Source organism: Ovis canadensis, chromosome 11 (genome assembly GCF_042477335.2).
Source record: "Ovis canadensis isolate MfBH-ARS-UI-01 breed Bighorn chromosome 11, ARS-UI_OviCan_v2, whole genome shotgun sequence".
NCBI lineage: Eukaryota > Metazoa > Chordata > Mammalia > Artiodactyla > Bovidae > Ovis > Ovis canadensis.
Genome location: NC_091255.1, coordinates 59,345,744 through 59,373,706, shown reverse-complemented (window position 1 = coordinate 59,373,706; position 27,963 = coordinate 59,345,744). Strand labels below are relative to the sequence as shown.

The window sequence follows — 27,963 nt, the reverse complement described above, 5'->3', positions numbered from 1 at the left end:
TGGTTTTTGATCATTTTCAATATGAACAGCGTCCTTTCCCCATCAGACCCACTGCAGACTTCAGCAGAGCCTGACTGCCCACCTACCACCATGCCTGAGGCCAGTGAACAGTCCCACCTGGGAGCACTGCAGGTCCTGAGACAATCAGCCAACCCGTCTGGGAGGAAAAGCTGTAGCATCACCACTGGGTTAAGTATTTCCTTGCTCTCAACAAGAGGCACGTGCAGAAAGCAAGACTGGAAGCACAGCCTGCAGCCTCCAACCAACCAACCAAGAGAACAGGCACCTAAGCCAGGATGGGGAGGCTGGGCTGCAGCTCTTCAATGGGTCTGCTTGGGCCTCTTTTTCCTCTCACAATTTAGGGTGATAAGACTGCCAACTTGTAATTGAAGATGTCTATGTCTAACAGCAAATGAGATATTCCTAAACATCCTCCAGGTTCAGGATACTTGGCTCAACTATCCATCAGTTTTAACAAACACACTCTAAAAGGCATTGTGGAGCTCTAAAGAAGGGAACTCTCAAGGGTCCAAAAACCCAGAGCAGCTCAAATAAGAATAGTAAGGGAACCTACAGCCAGCTCATGATGGGAACCTTGAAGCTGGCTTATAGTCGTTTTCTGGGCGACAGAGGTGAGGCCTTGAGCCTGCCTGCCCAGAGCGAGTTGCTGAGCCCAAAATGCCACACAGAGCCAGATGTCTGAAGATGTCTCAACAGTTTGGAAAAAACCTACCAGCTGACAAAACAGACCAAGGAGAAATCCCATCTGCCTCCATCCACTACGCTGTAGGCAAAACTGTCTGAGAGTCTGAAACCAAAGGCCTGCTCTTGCAAGCATCCAGGGTACAATCAGGGATGCTACCTGGTTCAGGAACCCAAAGACAGAAATTAACTTGAGTGCTGAGCCCACAACGCCCCCTTGTGCTTATAGAAACAAATGCTTCTCAGTAAGTAAGACTCTGCGACCCCATGGACTGCAGCCCACCAGGCTACTCTGTCCACGAGATTTTCCAGGCAAGGATACTGGAGTGGGTTGCCATTTCCTTCAGTAGGAAAGCCAACAACCCCAGATCCTTCAGGCTCCCTAAGACCAAGTTTGGCCAAATATAAGCTCTCAAAAAAAGGTCACCAAATGTACAAGAGAAACAAACCACCAGGACCAAGAGAGGGCAGGAAACAATCAAGAGATTTAGATAGCCAAAGATTTCAGGTGTGGGATTCAAGACAAAGAATATATACTTATGAAGGAAATGTCAGCTGGAAATGGAATGAAGAATTATGAGCAATAAGAGGCTATCTGCAATAACCAGGGCCTCCAAGAGTGGGCAGAGGGGCCACAGACTCAGCAGTTCTTCCCAAATCCCCTGCTTACAACAGGCTAGACAACACCAGCAATAGTGCAACAGGATCCTCACAAACCCTAAATACACTCAGGCAAGACAGACTCCAGACACCTCAGGACCTGAGAGGGAAGCACCAGGTGTGTGACAGGCCAAGGCGGAACCCCAAGGAACCCAGGAGTCTTCACTGGAAGCCTGGGGGCCAGCGTGAGAGCAGAGCAGGAGCCGGGAAGAAGCCCCTGTGAGCATATGAGCTAACAGCCAGGGCTGAAAGAAATCAAATAGGAAAAAGTAAAAAATGTAATCAACTGAAATAATAGAGAGACTGAAAGAGAGGTATTATTTAAAGAGATAATGGGGAAGAATTCTCTAGACCTCACCTGCAGATACAGAAAGTACATTTTACATCAGGTAGATGTAACATAGCAACTAACAAACCATCAAGTCCACACCTGGACAGATCAAACAGAAACCACAGGACCCAAGACCAACAGAAGATCTTTAAAGCAGCCAGAGGGGGAAGAAAAGAACCTACAAATGAATAAGAGAATTAGAACAGCCAACTGAACTGTGAAAATGGCAACAAAGGCAGTGGAGTGAGACTCGCAAGGAACTCTGGGTGACCGACTCTTACAGACGTGGTCAGGTAACTCTCAAGCAGGGACAGGACGTGGTTCTCATGCTGCTCAGCAAGCATCACAATTATCACTGAAAAGACACGCCCTCCAAGTGTGACCGCACTGCAGGTAGACAGCTTTGCCTAAAGGGTACTTCATTCTGCAGCCCCCCTTTCCTGGCATCCAGCTGTCAGAATAGTTCTGAGACACATAGCTGCCACTTCCACAGTGCTTGTCCCGTGTAGGGACCAGACAAGGGTGGAGGGGCCCAGTGAGACTGGATGACTATTCAGGCACACAGCCAGGAGTAGTGGGTGTGAGTCCAAACCCAAGTAACACCCACAAGAAGTGATTCTCAAGATGTGGAAACCCTTTGCAAGCTGGGAGGAAAGTCGGCCCACAATGACTGGAAATGAATATACACAAGACAAGACTTCACATCATCACAGCAGCAGGCAATGAGCAGGTGCTAAACAAGTATCCGTTGAAGAACAAATAAATTCATGTTAAAATTGCATTTTTCCCCCTAAGATATACTAATTGTGAATCTAAAATGGACCACACAGATTGCCAAGACGGCCTATTATTCTGACTGGTAAAAGGCACACAGCCAAGTACCAACAAAGCTCAGCCCAACCCTCAGCAGTGGTCACAGCAGCCAGGCTACCTGTACCCCAAATAGGAGAATTCCCTGCCCGCTACCTAAGGACAGCAGAAGACCTGAAGGGTTCTACTCACTAATCCACGAGCAGGTGTGCCCACACAGCTCAGACAGGGGTGAGCAAGGCTTTTCCATAAAGGGCCAGACAGTAAAATATTTTTGGCTTTGCAGACCAGACAGCCTCTGTCACAATCACTCAGCCCTGCCCTTGCAGCATGAAAACATAAATGAATGGACATGGTTGTGCTCCCATAAAACTAAAAAAACAGAAGAGGTCTCTGCACTCAAGAAACTTCTTCTGACATTACCCATCAATTCTAAGGCATTCCAGGGGTCTTGCCAGCAAGAAATACAACACAGACCTACCAAGCAGGTCTCAAGGCAGAACTACACACAGAGTTACATTCAAGGTCCTTCTCTGCAGTGAAGCAGCTGAGTGTGCAGCTGCACACACACTATAACTCCTCCTCTGTGACGCATATCCCTGAATTCTGCAAGTCAAACAGATCGGCTCGACAGTAACTGTAGATTCGGCATGGCTGCCAAACACCTGGCGAGGAGCACGGTCATCTGCACTTTGGTCTGCGTTCAAGACCGTAATCACAGCAGCAGAAGGAAATGGGAGAACTTAGTGACTTCAGGTGGGTAACTAGTGCCAGCATGCCCTCCCCACTCCCCATCTTCTCCCCTCGGGCACTCACTTGATCTTCAGCAGGTTGAGGGATTTGTTAGATGACGCTGTTATTTCTCCAGTCTTGTTTCTATTGATGTAAACTGAGAAGCCATTATTTTGGAAGCCAAACTCCTTTGCGACCTAAAACAAGCCCCAAACAACAGAGATTTAATAAAATATTTAAGGGAATTCCCTGATGGTCCAGTGGTTAGGACTCTGAGCTTTCAGGGTTAAGGACCTGGGTCCAATACCGGGTTGGGGAACTAAAACCTCACAAGTCACACAGCACAGCAAATAACATACCAAAATATTTAAGTCTCACTACTCTGACCACATATATACATGAGACATTCCTAGTGAGTTTAGAAACTGCTCCTCGTTAAACAAATACCTCTTGTTATTTTGCTTTCTTATGAGGAAACTCAAGTCTGGGGCCAAGACATGGAGCTCAACTCTTAGCGTCATCTGAGACAGGGAATTTTGGCAGAGAAACAGAAATTATAAAATATAATCAAATGGAAATTCTACAACTGAAATAGAAAATTCACTGGATGGGCTTATCATCAGAAGGGAAATGACAAAAACAAAACAAAACAAAAAAGTCAATTAAAGATGGGTTAATAGAGATTACAATCTACAGATAGAGATTTGAAAGAATGAACAGAGCCTTAGGGAACCTCCGGAGCAACAGCAAATGATCCTCCAGAGAAGAGACTAAGGCTAGAACTGAAAAATATTTGAAGAAAGAATGGCCAAAACCCTCAAATTTGATGAAAAACATACGAGTAACAAATCCAGGAAGTTCAGCAAAACCAAAATAGGATAAATAAAGAAAAAACTATGTCTGGGCACACTGTCATCACACCGCTAAAAACCAAAGATCAATGGAGAACAGAAGACAATGGAACAACATCTTTAAAGTGCTGAGGCAGGAATAAAAATCTGTCAACTCAGAATTCTCCATCTGGAGACAATACCCTTCAAATACAAGGGCAAAATGAAAACATTCTCAAGTTGACAAGACCCATGGGCACCTGTTGCCCACAGCCTCCACCACTATAAATGCCAGAGGATGTTCTTCAGGCTGAACACCAGACAGAAACTCAGAAGCAGAGGACACACAAAGATAAGAACTCCAAATCACACAACAGGCAATCATCACAGAATCACCATGAGAATCCTGAGAGAGCAACAGTGCTGGTCAGGAACAGGACCAGGTACTTTCTTGGCAGTCCAGGGGTTAAGATTCCATGCTCCCAACACAGAGGGCATGGGTTCAATTCCTGGTCAGGGCCTAAGATCCCGCATGCTGCGCAGTGTGGCCAAAGACACAGAAACAGACAAGACTAAAGACTTTGACCTTTTTCTGAAAGCGATAAACTGAAATTAACAAACTGTGGCATTTTATCTGTTCTGCAAAACCATAGTTTTTCTATAGACAGAGCATTGCAAGCTATTGCCAAGAATAAGAAAGAAGTCTTGCACCAGGAACATTGTTCCTGTGTGAGTTAGGATAGCACCCCTGGGATGTAAGGCAATCTCTGAAGTGGTGCAGGGTATCATGTGGGCAGTCCTGTGGGCAGAGGGAAATCCCTATGACCACATGACTGAGAACTGTGCTTTCTATCAGGACCAAGAGCAGCAGTATTTTCAAATACAACAGCCAGCAACATTACTTCACACATGCTGAATCCCACTTTGGGGAGATGCAGAAATATATATACTAGGTTCTATATGTGCTCCTGTGAAAATAACTGCTTCTGCCAACTCTGAATTCTTTATCTAAAGATACAGAAATCAAACACAAGACATCAAGCATCAAAAAAAAAAAAACCTTAGCAGAGTCTTACAAGAGCACACTTAAAATCTTAGAAACTGGGACTTTGCTGTCAGTCCAGTGGTTAAGACTCTGCCTTCCAATTCAGAGGGCACAAGTCCCCAGCAGAAGAACTAAGATCCCACATGCCACGCAGTACAGCCAGGAAAAAAAGCTTAAAAACTTCATTTCAAATCTGAGATAATCTTGATGTGTGACTACTGTAATAAAACCAGAAACATGGTACTGTGTAAGATGAATACAAATGTTTATAATGGAAAATAAAAAAAAAGAATACATGGCATGATTTAAGTTCAAAAACAGCCAAAACTAAAATTTAGGGTTTAGGAATGCATAGAGGTGGTAAAACACAGAAAAGTGGGGAAGCAGCTCCCATCAGGTCAGAAGAGGAGTGACAGGCTGAGAAGTGGGAAGGCTGACCGACGGTTCCTGGAGGCTGGCACTGCCCCAACCCAGACCTGGGTATTTGCTTCACCATCAGTCTTTTTGACTGTTCACATTTTTCAAGCATCTCTTAGCAGGTACTTTAATTCACAGGTTAAAAAAATGTATAATATTATAAAGAGAAAGGCTAAGAGGTCGGTTAAGAAAGGACTGAGGGAAATTTCCTGACAACCCAGAAGTCAGGATTCTGCGTTTTCATGGCTGAGGGTGCACATCTGATCCCTCACTGGGGAACTAAGATCCCAGAAGCCATGAGGTGCAGCCAACAAAAAGGACAGAGGTAGGATCTGGGGTGACTCAGTGAGGGCCCTTTCAGCAAAGTGACAGCAGCAGAAGCAAACCCTGGGATCCTGGAGATGAGGAAGGACGCTGCCAAGCAGGACAGCCAGAAGAGCCTGTCCTGGAGGGGTCACGGTCTAGTGATTCACAGAGAAGGAATTCTTCAGGGAGAAGCATTAGGTGGCCTCAAAGGATCCGGTAACTCAAGAGTCTATGAGAGATTTTCATTGCAAGATGTCTTATTACACTTACAAAACCAATCTCCTTAGAGAGCGTAATGCCACATATTAAATCAGGATCAAGGGTATCAAGTGTGGGGATGGGAAGTTGGAGCCAACAAAGTTCAGTGGTTAACATACTTTTCAGGCAAGTTTGTGAGGCGACAGGAAGGCCATTTCAAAGCCCACTTACAGGGCACAAATGCATAGCCAAATTATTAATTATCAAAAATCAGTATGGGTCCACTCATATGACACACCTAGAGAGACAGAACGCAGGGTGGTTACCAGAGCTGAAAGGGAGGCGGGGAGAAAAGTTTGTGTTTAATGGGAACAGAGTTTCAGTGTGGGAAGATGAAGAAATTCTGGAGATGGATGGTGGTGATGGCTGTATAACACCATGAATGTACTTAATGCTACTATACACTTAAACATGGTTTGCATGGCAAATTTTATGTTATTTTTCTTATCACAGTTAAAGAAAAAAAGATACAAATCTACATTTGTTGACATACAGTCATGTCCATAACCTATTGTGAAGTGAAAAAAGGTTACAAATGATCACAAGGTGAGATGTGAATTTCTCTAGAATGGGTGCATCTTACTTCTTCTGCCTGCAGGGCAGGAGGATTGACATATGGCTCACTGCCTGGACTTGTGTAACTTGTCACCCAGACAGCTAAACAACCATCACCCCTCAACACTGCCATCAAACAATCCATTCAATGATCAATCAAGGAAGAAACAGGGATCTTGGTTCTTGAGCCTTGTCGGTAAGGTGGAGAGCATCCAAGCACCAGCACCGGAAACACAGGCGTTGGTGGCTAGCTCACTGATCTTCCTGACAGGGCAGACAGTGACCCCTTCAATACGACATAACATGGTCACTTGAGTCAAAAAATGATTCAGGAAGGTTGGACTCTGAATGTGAGGTCACAAGGAGAGCCTATCCAATTAATTCCAGTTGGATTTTCCTCTTTACGAATGCATAATACATGACTAAAACACATTATTTCCAAATCAGTCTTTAAAAAGCACTTTACATATAAATTAAAATGCAGGCAGGCCAGTTTTTTTTTTTCATTTTTTGTACTAAGTTGTTTCAGTCATGTCCAACTCTTTGCAACCCTACAGACTGTAGCCCACCAGGCTCCTGATAAGATTCTCCAGGCAAGAGGATCAGAGTAGGTTGCCAATTCCTTCTCCATTTTTTTCTTTAGTGATCCATAAATGTTTCCCCTTAACCTCAGATTTGAAATAGAGCAGTAGTATAGTGCGCTCCTATTCTGGTGAAAGTACATGTACATGCACACACAGGAATGTGTGTGCACACATGCCTGCACATGTGTGCACATAAAGACATGCTACAGTAACAGTTACTTCTGGCCAGTAAGATTTTGAGTTATTCTTATTGCTTCTTTACACTTCCCTGTATTGTTCGAGGCTTTTATAATTAATCCATATCATCTGCATAATCAGAGGAAAGGATTTTCACTTGAGGGGAAACATCTCGGCGTAATAAATGTTTGTTTTTGAGTATTCCCCAGCAAATTTCTCCTAAGCAATGACTACTGTGGTGATAATGGCTTCAGAAATTAGGTCAACACTAAACTGTACCTCCCTGACTCCCACATCCAGTGACAGCTATTGTGTCTATATTCCCTATGCAAGGCAACAAGTAAATACCCAGAGGGAGCACTAGGATTTCAGGATACTTCTGAGGCAAATAAAAGTCAGAATAATCCTGTATTTTTAGGTTTCTCTTAAATCATTTGAATTTAACCTGTCCAACAACTCTATATTTGATGCCAAGCACAAAAACCTCAAGTTAAAAACAAAATCATATTTCTACATGGTTACTAGAGATATAAGAAATTTTCATATAACAAAGACTCGGAAAAGTAAAGAACAACTGTAGGCAGTCTTCTTAATCTCACGTTTATCCCCATAACTGTCCAAGCAATAACTACTTAATGCTTCATCTCTGTCTCAGACGATCTCTCAAGAACTCAAGCTTTTAGGGTATCCCAGCACCATCACCAGGAGTGAGCTGACAATGGTCAGCTGCTACTAAAAAAGCAAAGAGTAAAATATTAAAACAGTAGGAAAAGGCAACCCACTCCATTACTCTTGCCTGGAAAACTCCATGGCAGGCTACAGTCCATGGGGTCACAAACAGCTGGATATGACTGAGCAAGTAAGCACACACGCAGGATATTAAAAAGTCCTTAAAGACACAGAGATTCTCTTTTCTGCTGTCTATTGCATCTGGGTCATTTTTCTTTTTTTTTGTAAATATGGTCACTTAAGCAGCACTGTTGGGATCAGAATAAAAACTACTTTTCAGAGACCAAACTTCTCAGGTAAGTGCTATGACTTCCTTAACAGATCACAGTGTAATCCTCAGCAAATCTCCTTATTCCCTGGACTTCAATTTCCATCTTTGTGAAAACAAAAAGATCAGACTACCTGACACTGAAAATTTCCTCTGGCTTTAACAGTCTGTGACCTTTTTTTTTTTTCTTATGAAAAGTGATTTTAATTAAAAGTTAATAGTTATCTACAACAAATTCAAATAATAAAGAATGTATAAAGTAGAGGTTGGCAAATTTTCTCTGTAAAGAGCCAGGCAGTAAATATTTTCAGCTTTCAGGCCATACAATCTGTCACAACTACTCAGCTCTGCCCCTGGAGCTCAAAAGCAGCCAGACAGTACATAAGCCAAAGAGTGCGGCTGAGTTCCAATGAAAACAGGCGGCCAGCCATGAACCATGCTTTGCCGACCTCTAGAATGAAGCATCAAGCAAAAGCCACTCTCCTTCCTTTGGCATCCTCTTCTGGAGCTACCCCTTTTAGGTCTGGCTTATGCTCTTTAAACCACATTCTCACATCACAGATTTGTATATGGCGCTTTACCTAAGTTTTTAAGAAGAAAGTGGGATCGTTCTATACATGTTAATAACTCCCCTTTGCTAAAGAATGATTCAAGTTCTTCACTCTCTGATTTTTCACTCACAAATATTCCTCCTGGGAAATCCTTTTACACTGACCTTTGGGCCCTCGGTCCTGCGACGGTAAGCAGTGGTCAGCTGCGACACATCTGATCCTGTATCAGTCCCACCAATCAGGACAGAGAAAACCAAAGCAAGAGACTAAACTTGGGAGTGGGGAGGAATCAAGAAAATGAGGGAAAGAGAAAAGGTACAGACTAGGAAGGGAACAACAGTGGAGGATGAAGAAAGGTCAATACCCAAGCCACAGGTACCTTTTTCAAAAATGTTGCAGCTGTTTCTCTCTTTGTTGCCGTGATCCGCTTCACCCCATCTGGGGACTGGACACGTATTATCTACGGTAAATGAAACAAGGTGGTTACTGTGCAGACTTGGAAGGTCCTGACCTATTACTGAAACTAACATTTGCAGTCTCTTGGCATGAGTCACTGAAACTTAAGAGTCAAACTTCGCCTTTCCTCTTGCATATTGTAACCCAATGTTTCTAGAAGATGAAGCAGAGGTCTGAGAGTCATCAGCACAGGGAAGGACATCCTAAGAGGGCTGCCCTAATAGTCAACTCGTATCATTTCACTCAGAAAAATACAGCTTCAATTTTTAAAAAATTTATTTGGCCATGCTACATGGCTTGTGGAATTTTAATTCCCCAACCAGGGCTTGAACCCACACCCTGCAGTGAAAATGCAAAGTCCCAACCTCTGGACCACCAGGGAATTCCTACAACCTCAACTTTTAACCATTATTTATAAAGAATATATCTGAAAGATCAACATTTTTCTCATGTTAACCCAAATTTTTTTTTAATCAGCAGGAAAAAAAAAAAAGAATCATGAACAATTGAGTTGTTTAAAAAAAACTTTGTTCCCAGACCCATACAGACTACTTTTAAAAGATCGCAGAATTCAATATGGAACTCCTTAGCAGACTATCGAGGGTTAGGACCCGCAGTGAAAGCCAAGGGCACAGGTTTAATCCTTGCTTAGAAACCAAGATCCCCGCAAGCCATGAGGCCAAAATAGAAAAAAAAAAAAAAACCTAAAAACATTAAAGGACTGCAGGAAATCTAATTTGTTATTTACTTTCAATAAAAAGAAGACAAGTTAGATTTTAATACCATGGTAAAATTTGTCAGGGTTTTAAATATTTTCATGGCTAGCCATGAAATGGTTGTCAGGTCTGGAAGACAGCTGGACAGAGCAGCACTTTCTAGATTTGATTTTCACCCTGACAGAAGCCCAGTGAAAGTGAGCTGCTATGTCCAGGCCAGCCATCCGAGGTCTTGCCTCAATGGGGAGCATGAAAAGGCACGCCCTGCCAATAGCAAGACAGAGATGTTCCAACCACCTGAGGGATGGGAGGAGCCACGAACAGAACGTGCCAGAAAGTACTCATGTTCTTCATCTCAGCAACACTGCACTGTGTATTGTATTCAAAACAACACTATACAGATGAGAAATGTCATAAGCAATTGTTTTCGAAAGGCTTTCATTGATATAGGGCAAAATGCCACAATGGCTTTCGATCTGGTCGATTTTATCAAATTAAGACTAATGTACGGACTTCCCTGGTGGTTCAGTGGCCAAGACGCTGGGTCCCAATGTAGGGTGCTGGCGTTCGATCCCTGGTCTGAGGACTAGATCCCACATGCCACAACTAAGATTCTGTGCAGCCAAATAAACAAATATTCTTTAAACAATAATAATTTAGATTTTCCTAAATTATTCCTACATTTCCTAAAAAATAGCTTGCCTCTGTCTTTCCCTGTTTTGGTTTTTTCGGCCATACCTCTCAGCATGCAGAACTTTCCCAACCAGGCATCAAACCCCTACCCCTACAGGGGAAGCAAGGAGTCCTGTCTCCACTACTGGACTGCCAGGGAAGTCCTTTCTCATTTTCTGGTAAATTGTGTGTGTGTGTGTATTCAGTTGTGTCCGACTCTGCAACCCCATGAACTGTAACCCGCCAGGGTCCTATTTATGGAATTTTTCAGGCAAGAATACTGGAGCGGGTTGCCATTTCCTACTCCAGGGGATCTTCCTGACCCAGGGATTGAATAACTTTTGCTTAACTGAAAAGGTTTTCCCCCCATGTTGTATTCAATTTTAAGATTTTGTTTTGAATAGTCCTTATGAAATCCCAATTGTTAAGAGTCTATTTTCTTTATTTTTGCTTCTCAATAACAGGTTTAACTTTCTCACTCATCTGTGTGTACCACAAACAAAAAGTCTTTTGACTTTTGATTTCTAGTATACTCTAGATTCAAGATCTAGAAAAATGTTTTAATACACAGCCTGGACATGAGGTAACCTCCCACTTATTTGTTTCTGCAATCTGTCTCCAATACTGAGGCAGGTTAAGCAGTCAAGTGCCCTGCTTCTCTTTGAGAGATGTAGTGACTGTGGCTTTGAATGTTCACATAGGACCAAGAGCGTGACACTCTACTTGAGGAGTTAAAGGTCAGGATTACATGTTTCTAGAGAGTTCCAAAGCTTATGAAGTTATTCTACTTGTTTGTTTACAACAAGATACAGAAGTTGAGGTTTCCAAGCTAAGCTCAGTATTTAACTCGGAAAGACAAACATAACTTATACTGAGGGAAGTTATGGCCTGGCCTTCGACACAGGCTATAAAGTAAAATACACAAGAAAAGACAAACCAGGCAACAGAGACACATTAACTTCTTGGTAACCTAGGTCTCCCTAATTATGAGAAAGTGAGCCCAGAATACTTCTTGGGGGAGTCAAAGAATTAGTGAGATAAAAATCAATTTTTTCCACAAAAATTTTTAGAAGACTTCTTCTAAATAAGTAAACAAACTTTTGAAATAAATTTCAGAATGATCTGTTTCAATTCCTCACAATGTGAGAAATTCAGCAAGAGATCCATGCTATCAACTAGAGCTTTGCCTTATACATAGATACAAAAGTGGCTTTCTCTGAAACTCACTTATCCACAGGTATTTCAATTCAGTTAAAAATACTACAGTAAAGAGAAAGTTTGGAAGCATATTTGAGTGCTAACTCTTAACCTATTTCTAGGATGAGTTACCAACAATTGGTGAGAAGTCTTATTTTAAAACGAGTTAGTTGCTCATTTCTCTTGGGCCATTTATTCCCTCTGCTCATCTCTAGGCTGGGAAACATGGAGAAGGAGCCAGGGCCCCTGAATAGAGAGCAGAGTTAGGACTCACTAGAGGAAAAGTCTGAAAGTCCCAGAGCTGGAGGTTCCTGCAGACCTGACCATCCAGAGAGAATGCGTGCTATTCCCAACACCTGACAAAACTGTTCGAGGCCCTCCCAAGGCCAAGTTCTGAACATGACTTGTCACCCCAAACTGCCTTTGCTTCCCCCAGGAAATTCCAAGTGGTCCTTAAAGTTAACCAAAAAATTCTTCTGTCCAGCTGGTCTGTTGAGTTTTTTCCGGCTACACTGACTTCTGAGAGGAACTTTTCTCAAGTTAAAGGATGGCCAGTTTTTTTCTGATTTTCACTTAAAAAAAAAAACAAAACTTTAAGGGCACGTGTGTTAATATCTAACTTTGGGTACAAAATGAGATCTTTTAACATCCCTTTACAGACAGGTAGCTGTCAAGGTCTCCTTGCCATCCGCCAGTCCACCGTCTCCCTTCTTCGCAGCTTCCTCTAGCGGGGAGAGGGGCCCCCATTTGTAGAAAATGCTCTTTTAGTGACCTGTGACAAGGCAGTCACTGGGGCGACGGCAGGAGGCAGGAAAGACGGATAGGAGGCGAGGAGGGGTCGTAGCCCCCGGCAACCAGGAGCCCCTCTTCTAGGCGCGCCTGGCGAGACCCCGCGACCAGGAACAGAGCGAGCGGCCGGCACAGCCCACACCCTCAGACCGCCCGGCCTCCCACTCCAGCCGGGGACGGGAGGTGCTGAGAGGAGGTCGGGAGCCCAGTCGGCTGGCCGGCCCAGGAGGAGGAGGGCGGGCCGCTGCGCCTCTCCGCAGGCCGCGCCGGCAAATATGCTGCCTCATCCCGGCGCCCTCCCGCCCGGCCGCCCCACTCACGATGCTCTCGGCCATGGTGGCCGCTCCCGTGTCCGGGCTCGAGCCCCGGGCTGCCGCCGCCTGCCGCCCCACGGGCCTCGCAGCCCCGACCCCGGCCTCAGCCCCGGCCCCGGCCTCCCGCCGCCGCCGCCACCGCCGCTCCAGCTTCGCCGCCCGGCCGCCACCGCCGCGACGTCCTGTGCCTCACCCGACGCGCTCCCCCGGCCGCGCGGCCGCGCAACCAGGTTCCGGCCCCGCAATCAGGTTCCGGCCCCACCAACGGCCTGCGCCTGCGCAGGGCGGCCCCGCGCTGGGCTCTGCGTGGAGGGGCGCCCCCAGCTGACCACGCGGTGGAGAGACGCTGCGCTGCAGCCCAGATGGACCCATCAGAGCGCATCTCATCCACCGACAGAGATCGGTGGGCTCGAATTGGGCGCCTTGCTGGTCACACGGAAATTCTATTCTAAGTGTGTTAGGGAAGTCTGGGGAAGTGAGAGTGGAGGACGTATGCTCTGTGTAACATTGTAGGATTCTTCTAGAAACTGAATGGAGAATCGTGCAGGTGGAGAATCAGGGAGACCCTTGGGGAGACTGAGGCTTATTTAGTTCAGAGGGCAGAACACGGTGGCCATGAGGGGGCTGGAGGCGGGACAGACATTGGCAGAAGAGTTGATAGGGTTGCTCCTATCAAGGGGCAAGGTTTGTGGTTTTTATCCTGCTGACACGCATCCTGCTTTCTCACCCTGTCCTGCTCTTCTTGTACAGGACGGCCTCTTTTTGCTTCTCATACTGACTGTATCCCTTACACAGAAGGACAAAACTGTGTCCTGGTGGTGATGTCTCCTAGTGTGGTCACGTCCAAGCATTGACAGACATGCTATTCTACTCTACACCGCTTACCTTTTAATCTCCATTGTGTGACTGTGAAGGTATTACATTAATGTTTTAAAGTTATACTAGTAGTTATATTTCTGGGGCTGCCATGACAAAATACCACACACTGAGTGGCTTAAACTTATTTTCTCACAGTTCTGGAGGTCAGAAGTCGGAAATCAGGCTTGGTTTCTTCTGCGGCCACCCTCCTTGGCTTGCAGATGGCCGTCCTCGTCCTGTGTCTTCCCTCTGTATTAAGTGCATCCCTGGAGTCTCTCTTTGTCCCAGTTTCCTTTTCTTATAAGGACATTAGAGGAAGGCCCGCCTTAATGGCCTGATTTTTTAAGTTAATTACCTCTTTAAAGGCCTTACCTTCAAAGTCTCATTCTAAGGCCCTGGGGTTTGGACTTCAACATAGAAATTTGGAGGGGGACACAGTTAAGCCCATAACAGTGGTGGTAACTACACTTTCATCCAAAGGCTACCCAATATTGGAACAGGGCTGCGATGGAGCCAGAGAGGTGACAACCATCTTCCGGAGGCCCTGCTTTGAAGCCTGATGCAGTAATTGATGATGCCGGACGTGTCCTCTCTGAGGAAGAGATGAGCCACAGTCTGGCTACACTGGGCCTGACCTCCAGCTCCCATCCTATCCCTGACCTTCTGCCCGTAGCACAGCAGCCTGAGTGGTTCTTTTGTCAAATTGGAAGCACCTTACTCAACACCTGTCATCTCCTCATCTCACTTGGAGAAAAATTTGAAGACAGCCATCCTTCTTCGGACTTTCCAGGCTTGTTCCCACCTAAGGTACTACATGTGCCCGAAACGCTTTTCCTGCACGTCAGCCTGGCGTGTGCCGAGGGCACTGCCCAGACCCCCACTCAGGACCAAAGCTGCTGGCAGCGCTGGCTGAGCTCCCCTTTGGGGACTTAGCTTACTCCAGATCACAGTCCCTTCCCCCAGGCAGCTCATGCCCAATAACGGCAATGGTTAGCAAGGCCCAGCCCCATGTCTCAGTCTGGTACAATTCTGCAGGCCATCCCAGCTGCGAGGATCCCTGAGGCCTTTATTGGGATTGTCTGATTGCTCACCTTCTCCCTCCGGCTGTGCCATGCTGCTTCCATTGCAGGTCTGGATCCTGAGACACTCCCAGGTGACCTTCCTGAAGTCATCTTCACAGGGGCCTTGCCCCAAGAAAATCTATGAGGCTCATTCCCTCTCTTCCTTCAGCTTCTTCTCAGTCCTCTTGTTCTGTTCTTTTCCTTTTAAAAAAATTTTTTTAAGTATTTATTTATTTATTTGGCTGTACTGAGTCTTCATTGCAGCACCAGGGATATTAGATCCTGGCATGCCTGGGTCTTTAGTTGCAGCATGTAAACTCTTTACTTGTGACATGTGAAATCTAGTTCCCTGACCAGAGATCGGAGCTGGGCCCCCTGCACTGGGAGCACAGAGTCTTAGCCTCTTGACCTCCAGGGAAGTCCCTCTTTTCTTTTTTTAAATTGAGATGACATTCACAGAACCTACAGTTAACCATTCTAAAGGGGAAAACTCACTGTCCTTTAGTGCATTCCCGAGTTGAACAATCACCTTCTCTATCTAGTCCTAAAGTTTTCATCAACCCCTAAAGGAAACCTCTCACTCATTCAGCTGTGGCTGCTGTTTCCCCCTTCCCCAACCACTGGCAACCACTAACCTACCTCCTGTCCCTATGGCTTTACCTATTCTACAAGTGGAATCACATAATATGTGGATTTTGTGTCTGACTTCTTTCACTGAGCATCATGTTTTCAAGGTTCATCCATATTGTAGCCTGTGTTAGAGCTTCTTTCTATTTTATGGCTGAGTATGGTAGACTTCCTGATGGCTCAGTGGTAAAGAATCTGCCTGAAATGCAGGAGCTGCAGGAGATACCGGTTTGATTGCTGGGCTGGGAAGATCCCCTGGAGGAGAGCATGGCAACCCACTCCAGTATTTTTGCTGGAGAATCCTATGGACAGAGGAGCCTGGTGAGCTACAGTCCATAAGGTCACAAAGAGTCAGACATGACTGAAGCAACTAAACACACATGCACACGTATTCCATGGCATGTATGGAGCACATTTTATTTGTCCATTCTTCATTGATGGAGGCCTGCGTTGTTTCCAGCCTTTGGCTGCTATGATTCTGTATATCTATGTATTTATTTGAGTCCCTGTTTTCAGTACTTTTGGGTGTATACCTAGGAACCAGACCCTTACAGTGAGGCCTTCCCAATCACCTTATACAAGAAGATAACATCACCGCTATTTCCTTTCCTTGCTTCATGACACTCGTGACCATATACAACAGCACATATTTGCTTGTTTCTCCACATACTCTCTGACTTCCCCTGTACTTGAATGTAAGTGCCTAATGATGGGGGACTGTCAACTTTCGTCACTACTGTACTGCAGGGCTCTGTACTGCAGACCAGTCCCAGACAGAATAAACTCTGTGTCAGCCATTTGTGCTCACAATACTGCTGTGTAGTGAACCCTCCCAAAATTCAGTGGCTTAACACTCAGCTGGCCTTCTGCCAGAGTTTAGGCTGGGCTCCAAGGAGTAGTCATTATGGGAGCAGCTAGTGAGGAACCTGAAGCGAAAACACAGATGGGAGCTTCCCTGGTGGTTCAGTGGTAAAGAATCCACCCGCCAATGCAGGAGACATGGGTTTGCTCTCTGGTCTGGGAAGATCCCATATGCTGAGGAGCAACCAAGCCCGTGTGCCACAACTATTGAGCCTGTGCTCTGGAGCCTGAGAGGCACAACTACTGAGCCCACGTGCCGCAACTTCTGTGCTCTAGAGCCCTGGAGCCACAGCTTCTGAAGCCCGTATGTCCTAGACCCTGTGCTCCTGTGCAACAAGAGAAAGTGAAAGTTGCTCAGTCCTGCCCAACTCTTTATGACTTCATGGACTATACAGTCCATGGAATCCTCCAAACCAGGATACTGGAGTGGGTAGCCTTTCCCTTCTCCAGGGGATCTTCCCAACCCACGGATTAAACCCAGATCTCCTGCATTGCAGGCAAATTCTTTACCAGCTGAGCCACCAGGGAAGCCCAAGAATACTAGAGCAGGTAGCCTATCCCTTCTGCAGGGGATCTTCCTGATCCAGGAATCGAACCGGGGTCTCCTGCATTGCAGGTGGATTCTTTACCAACTGAGCTATCAGAGAAACCTGTGCAACAAGAGAAGCCACTGCAAGGAGAAGCCTGCATACCACAGCTAGAGAGTAGCCCTTGCTTGCTGCAACCAGAGTAAAGCCCACACAGCAACAAACACCCAGAGCAACCAAGCATAAAGTGTGTATATATATATATATATATATATATATATATTTTTTTTTAAAGAACAAGATAAAGCAAATAAAAATAAAAAGTGCTCCCTGGGCCATACTAGTCTGGAATTGGACACCAAGAAGACATTTCAGGGGATGACATAGGTCAGGGAACATCAGTGCCAGGCTGATCAGGGCCCAGCCAGCAGCCCAAGTGTCTGGATTGTAAAGTGGTGAGTGAGGAAGGAAAAGAGATGGGCTAAAACATCAAACAGAAGAAGCTGAGAAAGGGAGTGGGGAGGATGGTAGAGATAGGACAGGGCACACAAATCCCCCAGAGACCACTCTTTCTCCTGCCATGCAAACGTGTTTGCAGAGGGGCTCCTGGCAGCCTCTGTTTTCCACGGTCTCAGGGCTCCAGCAGCCAAGAGCAGCATCCACACACATCACAGTCTCATGCATGCCATAAGCTGGACTCAGGAGGTATGGAGGTTCATGCCCAGGGTCTTGAAGAGTTGGTGGGAGCTAGGGTCCCGCTCTGAGCCAGTCTTCCTACTGCATCCAAGCAAGGCAGGCAGGGTGAGAAGGCAGAGGATGCAGGCTCAGGGAGCCTGGAGCACACCTCTGTCTGTTCCTTGCTGCATGGCCAGGGTCCTTCCAAGCTCTAGGGCCCAATAGTGACCTTGACAAAGTCCTGCTGCTGAGAAACTCAGAGGGTGAGGGATCCCAGGTACCTTAAAACCAAGAGGGATGTAATTTACCCAGTGATGTGTGAAAATGAAAAGACACTTCAAATATACACGAGTACATTTGTATATAATTATGGGCTTCCCTGGTGACTCACACGGTAAAAAATCTGCCGGCGATGCAGGAGACTGGACTTTAATCCCTGGGTCGGGAGGATCTCCTGGAGAAGGGACAGGCTCTGTATTCCAGTAGTCTTGCCTGGAGAATCCCATGAACAAAGGAGCCTGCCGGGCTACAGTCCATGGGGCCGCAAAGGGTCGGATACAACTGAAGCAACTAGGCACACACACGCACACACACGTAATTATATGTATATATTTATATATGTATGTATATAATTATGTTGGTCAGTCGCTAAGTTGTGTCCGACCCTTTGCAACCCCATGAATTGCAGCACACCAGGCTTCCCTGTCCTTCACTATCTCCTGGAGTTTTCTCAAACTCATATTCATTGTATATATTTAATTTATTTCTTTCAGTGAATAAGTCAGAGGATAAACTGGCATTTAGCTGTGGGCTGGTCTCCCAGGCTATTACTGGGGCCCAGGATCTGATCCTCCAGCTGAGCTGAGGGGCAGCATTGAATCTGCCAGGCTGTCCACACCGGGACCCTCTGGCGATGACCACGAGGCCAGCCCCCTGACAGCTCCCACGTCATGCCTGCACAGAGCAAGGCCAAGAATCTGGGTTCAGGGAGAATTCTCTGCATTTCGACAAGCAGAGGCTGTGTTAAGCCCTAAAATATGACTCCTCACATGATCTGGTCGTGACCACGGCATCCTGGTGGGGCTCACAGCTCACAGAGCAGCCAGGGCCACAGGCAACACTGGCCTGGTGTCCCAGCCAGAGAAGCCAGCAGGGTCTAGCACACCTGTCCTGGGGAAGGATGGAGGAGGGGGAAAGGAGCCCCCTGCTGTCCCAGGTAAGCAATGGTGTGGCGACTGCCAGGGTTGGGGGTGTTCTCTCTCCCCCACCCCACCCAGAGCCCTGCTGTGTACTGGGGAGGCGGATGCCCCGCTGCTAAGATTGGGGTGGGGCTTTACTAATCAGGTGCCTTAACCACCCCCAGCACCCTGTTCCAACCCTGAAAGGTGACCCAGCATTGCCCTTGTGTTTAACATGGCGTGGGGTGCATCCACACCCCAAGGATAGCACACACCCAGGGACCATCACCCAATGGGCCACCCCCACATTTTCCCTGCCCCCCCTTACCTGTGACCCAGCCCTCATCGGCCTTCTCATCTCCCTGTTGCCCCCGTCTAAGGCTGCCATCCACTCAGCCCCGTATGGCCCCTAGACAAGAGATCTGGAAGGTCTCCCTGTGGATCTAGGTGATGGGAGGGTGAGCTCTGGCTCGGTGCAAAAGGGGCTGAAGGCCAATGTCATCGGCAGCTTGTCCTTTTGCTCTTACTGACTTGTCGAGGTCTGGGGGATGCTGATGAATAACCCCTCTTTCCTCTGCTCTGATGTGGTCAGACAGGTGGGGAGTAAAGGGCTGATTTCTTCCTGGGATACTGGGGACTCTGCCCAGGCCTGAGGTCTTAGCTTCCTCATTCTTCCCGCAGCCAGACTTCAAGGGCCTGCTGCCCCTTCCCCTACAAAAAGGGGGCAGAATCCCTCCCACACCTGCCTGCCAGTGGAGGGGTTGGGGAACAGGCAGAACTGAGGTGGAGACTGTCCGTCAAGGGACAAAATTCCATCGATGAAACTGGCAGCTTCTCCCAACCTCATGATCAGTGATTCAGGCCTCTGTTGGGGAACTGATAGGAGGGTGGGCCCCCACCCCCACCTTTAGCACCCCATTATTCTTTTCCTGGGTAAGGCCAGGGCCCCCAGACTTGGCTGAGTGTCCTCCTGGAGGGCAAGGTGGAATCTTTGGGAGGCCCTGCACCCGCAGAGCCCTGGTTTCCTGGCCACACCCATGTCCCCGGGCTTCTAGGATCTCTGAACGCCCCCTTCCACCTCCGCTGTCCAGCTTCCTCCCCCGAAGGCTCTGACCTCGCTCCCAGCTGAGTGTCACAGGGACTGAGTGAAGGGGGTTGCACTGGTGAGAACTCCCTCTTCCTCCTTCCCCTGCAGGAGGCTGGAGGTCAGGAACCACCCCTCGCCAGGAGCAGCCCCCTCACTTCCAGTCGCCCAGGACCAGCTCCCTGGGAGGACCCGGCCTGGAGGGCAGGCCTTGGGGGGTTCCTGGCCTGCTTACTCCCCTCAGAAAGCAGCTGCCTCAAGTGCCTACTCTTCTTGTCCAACTTCCTCTTCTCCCTGCTCAGCCTGCTGGCCCTGGCCATCGGGCTCTGGGGCCTGGCTGTCAAGGGGTCTCTGGGGAGTAGTTGGGGGTCCCCCCTGCCTGCAGACCCCATGCTGGGACTGGTGCTGGGCGGGCTGGCGGTCAGCGCTGTGAGCCTGGCAGGCTGCCTGGGTGCCCTCTGCGAGAATGCCTTTCTGCTGCGCTGTTTCTCCGGGGGCGTCCTTGCCTTCCTGGTGCTGGAGGCTGCAGTGGGGGCCCTGGTGGTGGCCCTCTGGGGCCAGTTACAGGATGGCCTGGAGCACGTCCTGCGCCTGGCCATCACCCACTACCAAGACGACCCAGACCTGTGCTTCCTCATCGACCAAGTCCAGCTGGGGCTGCAGTGCTGCGGGGCGGCCACCTACCAGGACTGGCAGCGGAACCTGTGAGTCCTCGAGCCCACGAGGGAGGGGCCGGGCTGCACTCACATGCCCATACTCACTTGTACACACATTCACCTGTACAGGCTCCTCACCCATATATACTCACACGTGTGCACACGCTCATGCAGGCACATTTGCACATGTACACGCTCGGGCCCAGCCAGGGCCATATGGTTATGCAGGGATGTTAACAGAGAAACTCAGCTGGCAGACATAGAAAATCATTTTTGGAGATTGTTGTTTTGTTTTTTCCAGTGAGGATATCACACAAGACATCTCAGTGTCAGTTGAAAATAACTTAAGTTAATCTAGCTTCCCTTGGAGAAGGAAATGGCAATCCGCTCCAGTGTTCTTGCCTGGAGAATCCCATGGATAGAGGAGCCTGGCAGGCTACAGTCCATGGGGTCGCAAGAGTCGAACATGACTTAGTGATTAAACCACCACCAGCTTCCCTTGTGGCTCAGCTGGTAAAGAATCCGCCTGCAATGCGGGAGACCTGGCCTAAATCCCTGGGCTAGGAAGATCCCCTGGAGAAGAGAAAGGCTACCCACTTCAGTACTCTGGCCTGGAGAATTCCATGGACTGTGTAGTTCATGGGGTCGCAAAGAGTTGGACATGACTGAGCGATTTTCACCTTCACTTTAGGTTAATCCAAGACATCCCTCCAGACCATGACTCCACAGTTTTCCCTCTACTGTGTGTGTATGTATGTGCACACGTGTGTGTGTACGTGCGTGTGTTTAGAGTCACATGGAGACTCTTGAAAACCAGCCACTTACCCAAGCCTCCCTGAGACGTGCTGAGCCCTTCCTTCCGAGTACCAGGCACCCTAGAAGCACTTGCAAGGCTTGTTCTCACTGTGGCCATCTGTGGCTTTGGGTTGGTGGCAGCCCTTTCTGATGTTATGTTCACCCAGCCTACCGGTCTCCAAGCCCCGGCCTTAGTGAAGCCCACTCTTCGAGGAGATGAGACTGTGCCTGTATGGGGCGGGGGGCGGTGAGGGATGAGCCTGCAGCTCACAGGGCCCTGGACGCTTTGACTAGATGTCTAATCAAAGCCGGGGGCACCTGAGGGCTGCCTGAAGCAGGTGATAAGAGCGACACTCCCTCCAGGCCCTGTGAGCTCCTCCCAAGCCTCCTGTCCCTTGTCGCTGTCCAGTGCAGCCCCTCACGCCCCCACCACAACCCACTGACCCCCACAGAAGCCTCTGCCAGTCCTCAACCCACCTTCTCCGGCTCCAACCCTGATGCTCAGACCAACTCAGCAGCATCTGTGGGGCGAGGCCGTCTTCCTTCCAGCTCCCATCAAACGCTGGCCTCCCTCCATCTGTCTTGTGCAGTGTGAGCCTTCTAGCCAGGAAGCATGTGCAGAGGCCTGCCTGGTGCGGGATGAATTGTAGAGAACTGGATATTGTGTGTGTGTGCGTGTGAGCATGCACAGGTGTGATGTGTGTGCCTCTATACTTGCATGCCAGTGTGGATTCATGCTGTACGTGTGTGCAGTCATGCCTCTGTGCTTGCATCATACACACATGCATGCCTACGTGCCTATGCATGTGTGTGGCCATGGAAGTTTGGAGGTGGGTAGGAGACATTCTGGGAAGCTCAGTGGTAAAGAATCTGCCTGCCAATGCAGGAGACACGAGTTCAGTCCCTGGGTAGGGAAGGTCCCCTGGAGAAAGAAATGGCTACCCACTCCAGTATTCTTGCCTGGAGAATCCCATGGACAGAGGAGCCTGGCGGGCTACAGTCCATGGGATTGCAAAAGACTCGAGCACAACTTTAGTGACTAAGCAACCACAAAGAGACAGTTCACACTGGGGTCCCAGACCAGGGGACCTGCCCTCCAGACTGACACTGTGCGCCCTTGCAGGTACTTTAACTGCAGCTCCCCTGGCGTCCAGGCCTGCAGCCTTCCTGCCTCCTGCTGCATTGACCCCTGGGAAGGCGGAGCCTCTGTCAATGACCAGTGCGGCTTCGGGGCCCTGGGCCTGGACGAGGACGCGGCCCAGAGGGTGGTGCATCTGGAGGGCTGTGGCCCCCCGCTCCTCCGGTGGCTGCGCAGTAACATCCAGACTGTGGGCTGCTATGCCATCGCGGTCGTGCTGGTCCAGGGGCTGGAGCTCCTGCTGGCCATTCAGCTGGTGAGGGCCCTGACTGTCCACAAGGGGGCAGCAGGGAGTGGGGGCCTGTCCATAGGAACCCCAGACCCCGTGTCCCGCCCTCTGCCAAACTGATCATGGGCTGACCAGCTCCGGGGACAAAAGACCAGAATACAAGGATGGAGTCTGGGGCTGCAGGCCTCCCTTTCCCTCCCGGGGCAGATGTCAGAGTAACCTGCTTGGGTGCTTAGGGACACGCGCCCTGAACCCCCAGGCCACCTCCGCCTACTGACTTCCAGCTTCCCAGGGTTCCCTTTCCCTCACACTGCCTGCTTGCTTGCAAACGCTGCTGTTCCAAGGGTAAGCTGACCTCGACGACGGCCTGGCCAGCATCTGCCTCCCATGGAGGGTGCCAGGCAAAGCCACCTGGCCAGCAGGGAGAGCGGGGGGCGAGAACTGGATGAAATCCTGCTGCCAAGCCTCCACCTCTGAATTTCACCTTGACCCTCACTTCCAATTTTCACCTCTGACCTCCACTTCCAACCACCTCCAAGTCCCACCTCCAAGCCCAGCCTATGAAGCCCCATGTCTTCACCATAGCCTGGCACCTGCCCTCCTCTGGGGTCATCTCCCCCTTTCCTGTCCGTTGAGGCTCAGGCCTCTCCCTCCAGAGTCTTTTTTTGTTTTTGGCAGAGTGTAAGTTTTATTGCGATGTATCACTCATACAGTAAATTGCACCAATCTTAAGTGGGCAGCATAAGGCTTCTTACTCAACGACACACCTGTGCACCCCCCACCACTACCAGGTCTAGCTCCAGCCCCAGCAGAGTTCTTTGTCCCTTCCCCAAGGTCACCCCTGTTGGAACTTTTTTACCTTCAGGTTTGTATGGCTTTTTCTGACCTTCACATAGACGGGATCACGGGGCCCCCTTCTCGAGAGTCATTGTCCAGTCACTCTGCTGTGTGAACAGAGCCCCACGTCTGTGTGGACATGCACTTGGGCAGTTTCCAGAAGGTGACTGCTAGTAGGGACAGTTTTGTGCAGGTCTATGTGTATGTATGACAGCGTGCCCCGCTGTGAGGTCAGGAGTGGAGTTGCAGAGTTGCTGGTGGGCATCTGTCTGGCTTTAGTGGACACTAAGGGTGGGCAGGGGGGCCCAGTTTCCCTGCACCTGTCTCCTCACCTGTGGGGAGCAAACAGGCTTTCTCTCCCTCTGACCCGAGCTCCCATCCCTGCAGTACCTGAGGCTGCCTGCCTTGCCCCGATCCAGCCTTCAGGAGCCTTCTCAGCACCCAACGTGTTTCCTCCCCTCAGCCTGGCCGAGGCCCCGCCATCCCTGCCACCTGCGCCTGCGCCATCCACTCCTACTGAACAGACCCTACCCTCGGGCCCTGTCCCCACTGACAGCACACCCCAGACAAGTGGTGGGGAGCAAGGCTAACTTTATTTGAAACAGAACAGCGAGCGTGGGCCACGTTGGAAAGGACAAGCTTCCTACTGGTGTGACTGGTCCAGGGGGTTCTCATTGTCTGACGCCTGCAGGACTCCTGCCATCCTCCTGCTGGCCCAACGGCCTCAATTGGGAAAGGCTAGTGAGGGGACCCCGTCCTCACCCCCAGACAGGCAGGCCAGGAGGCAGGGTGTGGCAGACACCACTGGGAGGCCTGCCCTAGCTTTCCAGCCTGGGAAGGAGAGGGTCTGTGGACCAGTGTTTCTGGAAGTTAAGCAGGGTCTGGCTGCCCCGAGAGGGTGTCCTGAAGGGACGTGGTGGGCTCCTGGTAACTAGCGTCCAGGAGGCTCGAGGCTGCTGCCCTGTGAGGGTCTCCAGACACAATCCAGACACTCTGGACTTCCCAGGGGCACAGCTCTCCTCACAGGAATCTTGAGCAGGGGGTCACGGCGGGCAGTGGAGTAGAGGGGCCAAGGGCGGGGATCCAGGGCTAGATGATGCCGTACTGGGCCAGCTCGTGCAGCTCCAGGTGGTTGAAGGCCTCCCACGGGCAGATGACGGTGATGTCTGCAGGACAAGGGGGCAGTAGGTTGAGGGTCCCATGGCTGCTGGCGCCACCATGCCCTCTGGGCCCTGTTGTCCACACCCCAGTGGTGAGGGTACAGGGTCCTTGGGCATAGAGCCCTCCTCTCAGGACACACCACCTTTGGGGGGTATCAAATGGGTTTCCTGCCCAGGAAGAGAGTGGGTGCAGCAGGCCTGGAAGAGGCGGGGTGGAAGGTGGGCCTTGCTGCTGGTGAGAGGGGTTGGGGTGGGGACAGCAAGAGCTTTGTTCCTCCCAGCCCCTCCAAGCACCCACTGAAGGAACGACCCCACTCTGAAGCTTGCAGTCGGGAAAGGGAATGAATCACAGCTAGGGGGAGGTGCCCTCTGCCTGGGGTGGGGGGCTGGGCCTCAGGCACTCTGGGTGGTGGGCGAGCAGGGGGACCTAGGTGGACACTTGTGGTTGTCATACCTGTTCCCAGGCCTTCCATTCCAGGGATGTCATCACCAAACCTGCAAGGACAGAGCAGTCAGGGCCGGTGGCCAGGAAGAGAGGAGGGGTGTGGGGGACGTGCGTGTACTTGAGTGCAGGTTCCTGGGAACGTGGTGTGTCTGAGTGTGTCCTGGGTGTGTACAGATAGGGCTGCGTGTGTGGAGATGCACATCAGTTAGTGGGGTGCTGGTTGAGTGTCTGGGTGATGGCGTGGATGGGTGTGCTTTCCAGACCTTTCAGCAATAACAGCTAAAAAGGACACCCCTCCCCATCCCCAGGGAATGGGGACCCTGAGACAGGCCAGCTCAGGCCCCCAAGAACTGCCCCACCAGCTTAGGAGGATGGGATTGCCTTCCACCAGAAAAGGGTGGTGTGAGGCCCCACCCAGCCCCCCACCTGCAGTGCAGCCCCCCTCCCTCCTGTACAGCTGGTGGGCCCTCCACCCCCTCTCAGAGCCACCCCTCCCACAGCTCTGCTTACCCTTGGACACCTTTCTTGGGGGGCTTGCTCTTGAACTGCCTGGTTTGCCGCTGCTTAAATTTCGGGGGCCCTTTCCTGGGAGTGACGGGTCCCCCCATCACCCTGGTGGCCGACCGGATCTCGGCCTTGGGTGGCTCCAGGTTCATGGCCAGGTTGGCAGAGATCCCGCAGCGACCTTCAGCTTTTGGACTGCCTCACGCTCTGGGCCCTCCTGCTTCCGACCCTCCTCGCCAATCTCAGCTCCCTGGAGCAGAGGAAACCCTGCAATATGAGACCCACCGGTTCCCAGTGGGACTTGGATGGCAGTCCCCTGACCCGGGGAGCCTCTGCCAACTGCACTTGGGGCCCAAATGAGGACCGGGAAGGGGGTGAGAGCGCTGGGTGGTCCCCAGGGGCAACCTCCTTATGGCTTCCTCCTTCTGCATTCCCCATCCCAATCTCTGGGGTGGAACACTCAGCCTCATTTATGGTGGCATGTTGGGCACCCAATGGCGCCTAAAAGTAGCCTGAGAAATGGGAGGGCAGGGGAGGGGCCTGTGTCACAATGAAACCCCCAACCGGGCTGTGTAGCCTTGGTTCCAGCAGCGTCTTCCCTCTGTTGGTAAACATAACCCCTCCACCTGCCACCACTCGCTAGGTGCCAGCATCACCTGCTGGTGTCCTTGAACCCACTGCACGGAGTGGCCTCCCTTCCTCCTCTCCCCCAGAGCTTCCCCCTGGATGCCCTAAGCCCTGGTGACCTTGGCCACGGGAAGCTCACCTTCCTTTAAGCCTATTAGCACCAGGGGTAGACTAATCTCTCAGGAAGCACTGTGAGCCCAGAAGGTTCTGGGGCTAAGTACATGACACAGCCAGGAGCCGTAGCTACCCTGGCACTGGATGCCCCAGGCATCACCTCTTGGGGCCCCTTTTCTTGTCCCCCATTTGTGGGCTGCAATGCCTGACTTCTGTCTGGGGCCACTACCCACTGCCTGCTAGAGTTTAAGGGCTGAGACCACTTGGGAGGCAAGGACAGCTGGTTCTGTCAAGACCAGCGAGGAAGGCCTGGCCATGAGGACCAGGGCACCTAGAGTTGGATGGGCCCTGCTGTGGACCTCCCCTCCCTAAGTTTTGGCCTCTGTGCTGGGACCAGCATCAGCCTGAGAGGAACCGGGGGTCAGGGGCCAGATCTACACTGGGTTCAAGGTGGACAGCAGCAGGTCTGGTGGCCCTGGTGGCTCAAACCCCACAACACCCACTCCTCACGGCCCAGGCACTGTAGGCCCAGCCAGACCCTTTCCCCAGTTCCAGGCCATGGGCCTGGTGCGGGCAGTTCTTAGACCTGATGGAGCTCCAACTATCAGATGCTACCCCATGGAAACCGCTGCCTGAGCTTCCCTGGCTCCAGCCTGGCCTGTAGCTTGTGCCCATTTAGGTTGGTTGAGTGTGTGTGGCCTGAAGCTCCGAGACCATTGCTAGCCTCGGGGACAGCCTGCACCACCGTCTGACATGGGGAGCAGAGGATGTGATAGGCTGGGCATCCTCTCTGAACAGGGTTGTGGGTGGCTTCCCATAGACCCAGACCTCAGGACGGTGGTGAAAAGCCCACCAGCTCCCCACCCTCTGGGCAGATACCCACTAACACCCTTGGGTAAGTGGCCACCGGGGAAGGCAACCTGAGAAGGTCGCTACTCACCAGGTTCCAGGGCAGCAGGTCTCAGGGGACCATGGGTGTGAGTGGCAGGCCTCCCTCAGCAGGGCGCTGGCTGGGCATTTATCCTGCAGCTGGATAAGCTGATTAGGACTGTGCCTGACACCACACTAATGAGATTGTGGGGTTGGGTAGCACTACCGAGGACTCCCCCGAGATGGGGGAAGGGGCTCAGGTGTGGTCAAGGGAAGGACAATCTGGGGACAGGGTCAGGGCAGGCAAGGGATGTATGATCATGAACAACCAGCCTCTCCTGAAGCTGCTTGTTTTTTAAAAAAAATATTTATTTGCTATGCTGGGTCCTAGTTGTGGCATGCGAGATCTGAAGTTGCAGCATGGGAACTCTTAGCTGTGGCATGTGGGATCTAGTTCCCAGATCCGGGGTTGAACCCAGGACCCCTGCATTGGAAGTACGGAGTCTTAACCCCTGGACCACCAAGAAGTCCCTGAAGCTGCTCATTTTTGAAGCAAAGATGATACGGCACTGGCTGCCATCTCAGGCCTCTCTCCACTTTCAGTCCTGACTGCTGAGG

The 27,963-nt window shown here is 50.2% G+C and overlaps 3 protein-coding genes across 3 annotated transcripts in view; 1 reads left to right on the top strand and 2 right to left on the bottom strand.

Annotated features, from left to right (window-relative positions):
* The window catches only part of NPLOC4 (NPL4 homolog, ubiquitin recognition factor), a 52,981-nt gene extending 39,635 nt beyond the window's left edge, over positions 1-13,346 (bottom strand). Inside the window, exons 1-3 of the mRNA XM_069541939.1 lie at positions 13,106-13,346; positions 9,335-9,415; positions 3,320-3,432 (exon numbers count right to left, since the gene is read on the bottom strand). Coding sequence (XP_069398040.1) covers positions 3,320-3,432; positions 9,335-9,415; positions 13,106-13,120 — 209 coding nt within the window. The 5' untranslated portion in view covers positions 13,121-13,346. The remainder of the gene's footprint in view (positions 1-3,319; positions 3,433-9,334; positions 9,416-13,105) is intronic.
* A 5,542-nt stretch (positions 13,347-18,888) lies between these two features.
* On the top strand, positions 18,889-22,908 carry TSPAN10 (tetraspanin 10). Its single transcript, XM_069544109.1, has 4 exons — positions 18,889-18,924; positions 20,082-20,091; positions 20,215-20,674; positions 22,545-22,908. Exons 1-4 carry the CDS (start codon positions 18,889-18,891, stop codon positions 22,906-22,908), a joined length of 870 nt encoding a protein of 289 aa, XP_069400210.1.
* A 1,288-nt stretch (positions 22,909-24,196) lies between these two features.
* On the bottom strand, positions 24,197-27,858 carry PDE6G (phosphodiesterase 6G). The gene is made up of 3 exons (XM_069543785.1): positions 25,741-27,858; positions 25,240-25,280; positions 24,197-24,791 (listed from the first exon to the last, which is right to left on the bottom strand). Exons 1-3 carry the CDS (start codon positions 25,884-25,886, stop codon positions 24,715-24,717), a joined length of 264 nt encoding a protein of 87 aa, XP_069399886.1. The 5' UTR covers positions 25,887-27,858; the 3' UTR covers positions 24,197-24,714.
* Positions 27,859-27,963: the final 105 nt, after the last annotated feature.

Excerpts from the sequence above, each read along its gene's own strand:
- TSPAN10 (XM_069544109.1), top strand. The coding sequence starts at position 18,889 with ATGGAGGAGGGGGAAAGGAGCCCCCTGCTGTCCCAG. Across the intron at positions 20,675-22,544 it reads CAGGACTGGCAGCGGAACCT|GTACTTTAACTGCAGCTCCC; the intron begins GTGAGTCCTCGA and ends GCGCCCTTGCAG.
- PDE6G (XM_069543785.1), bottom strand. The coding sequence starts at position 25,886 with ATGAACCTGGAGCCACCCAAGGCCGAGATCCGGTCGGCCACCAGGGTG. Across the intron at positions 25,281-25,740 it reads CCCAAGAAAGGTGTCCAAGG|GTTTGGTGATGACATCCCTG; the intron begins GTAAGCAGAGCT and ends CTGTCCTTGCAG. Across the intron at positions 24,792-25,239 it reads AATGGAAGGCCTGGGAACAG|ACATCACCGTCATCTGCCCG; the intron begins GTATGACAACCA and ends CTTGTCCTGCAG.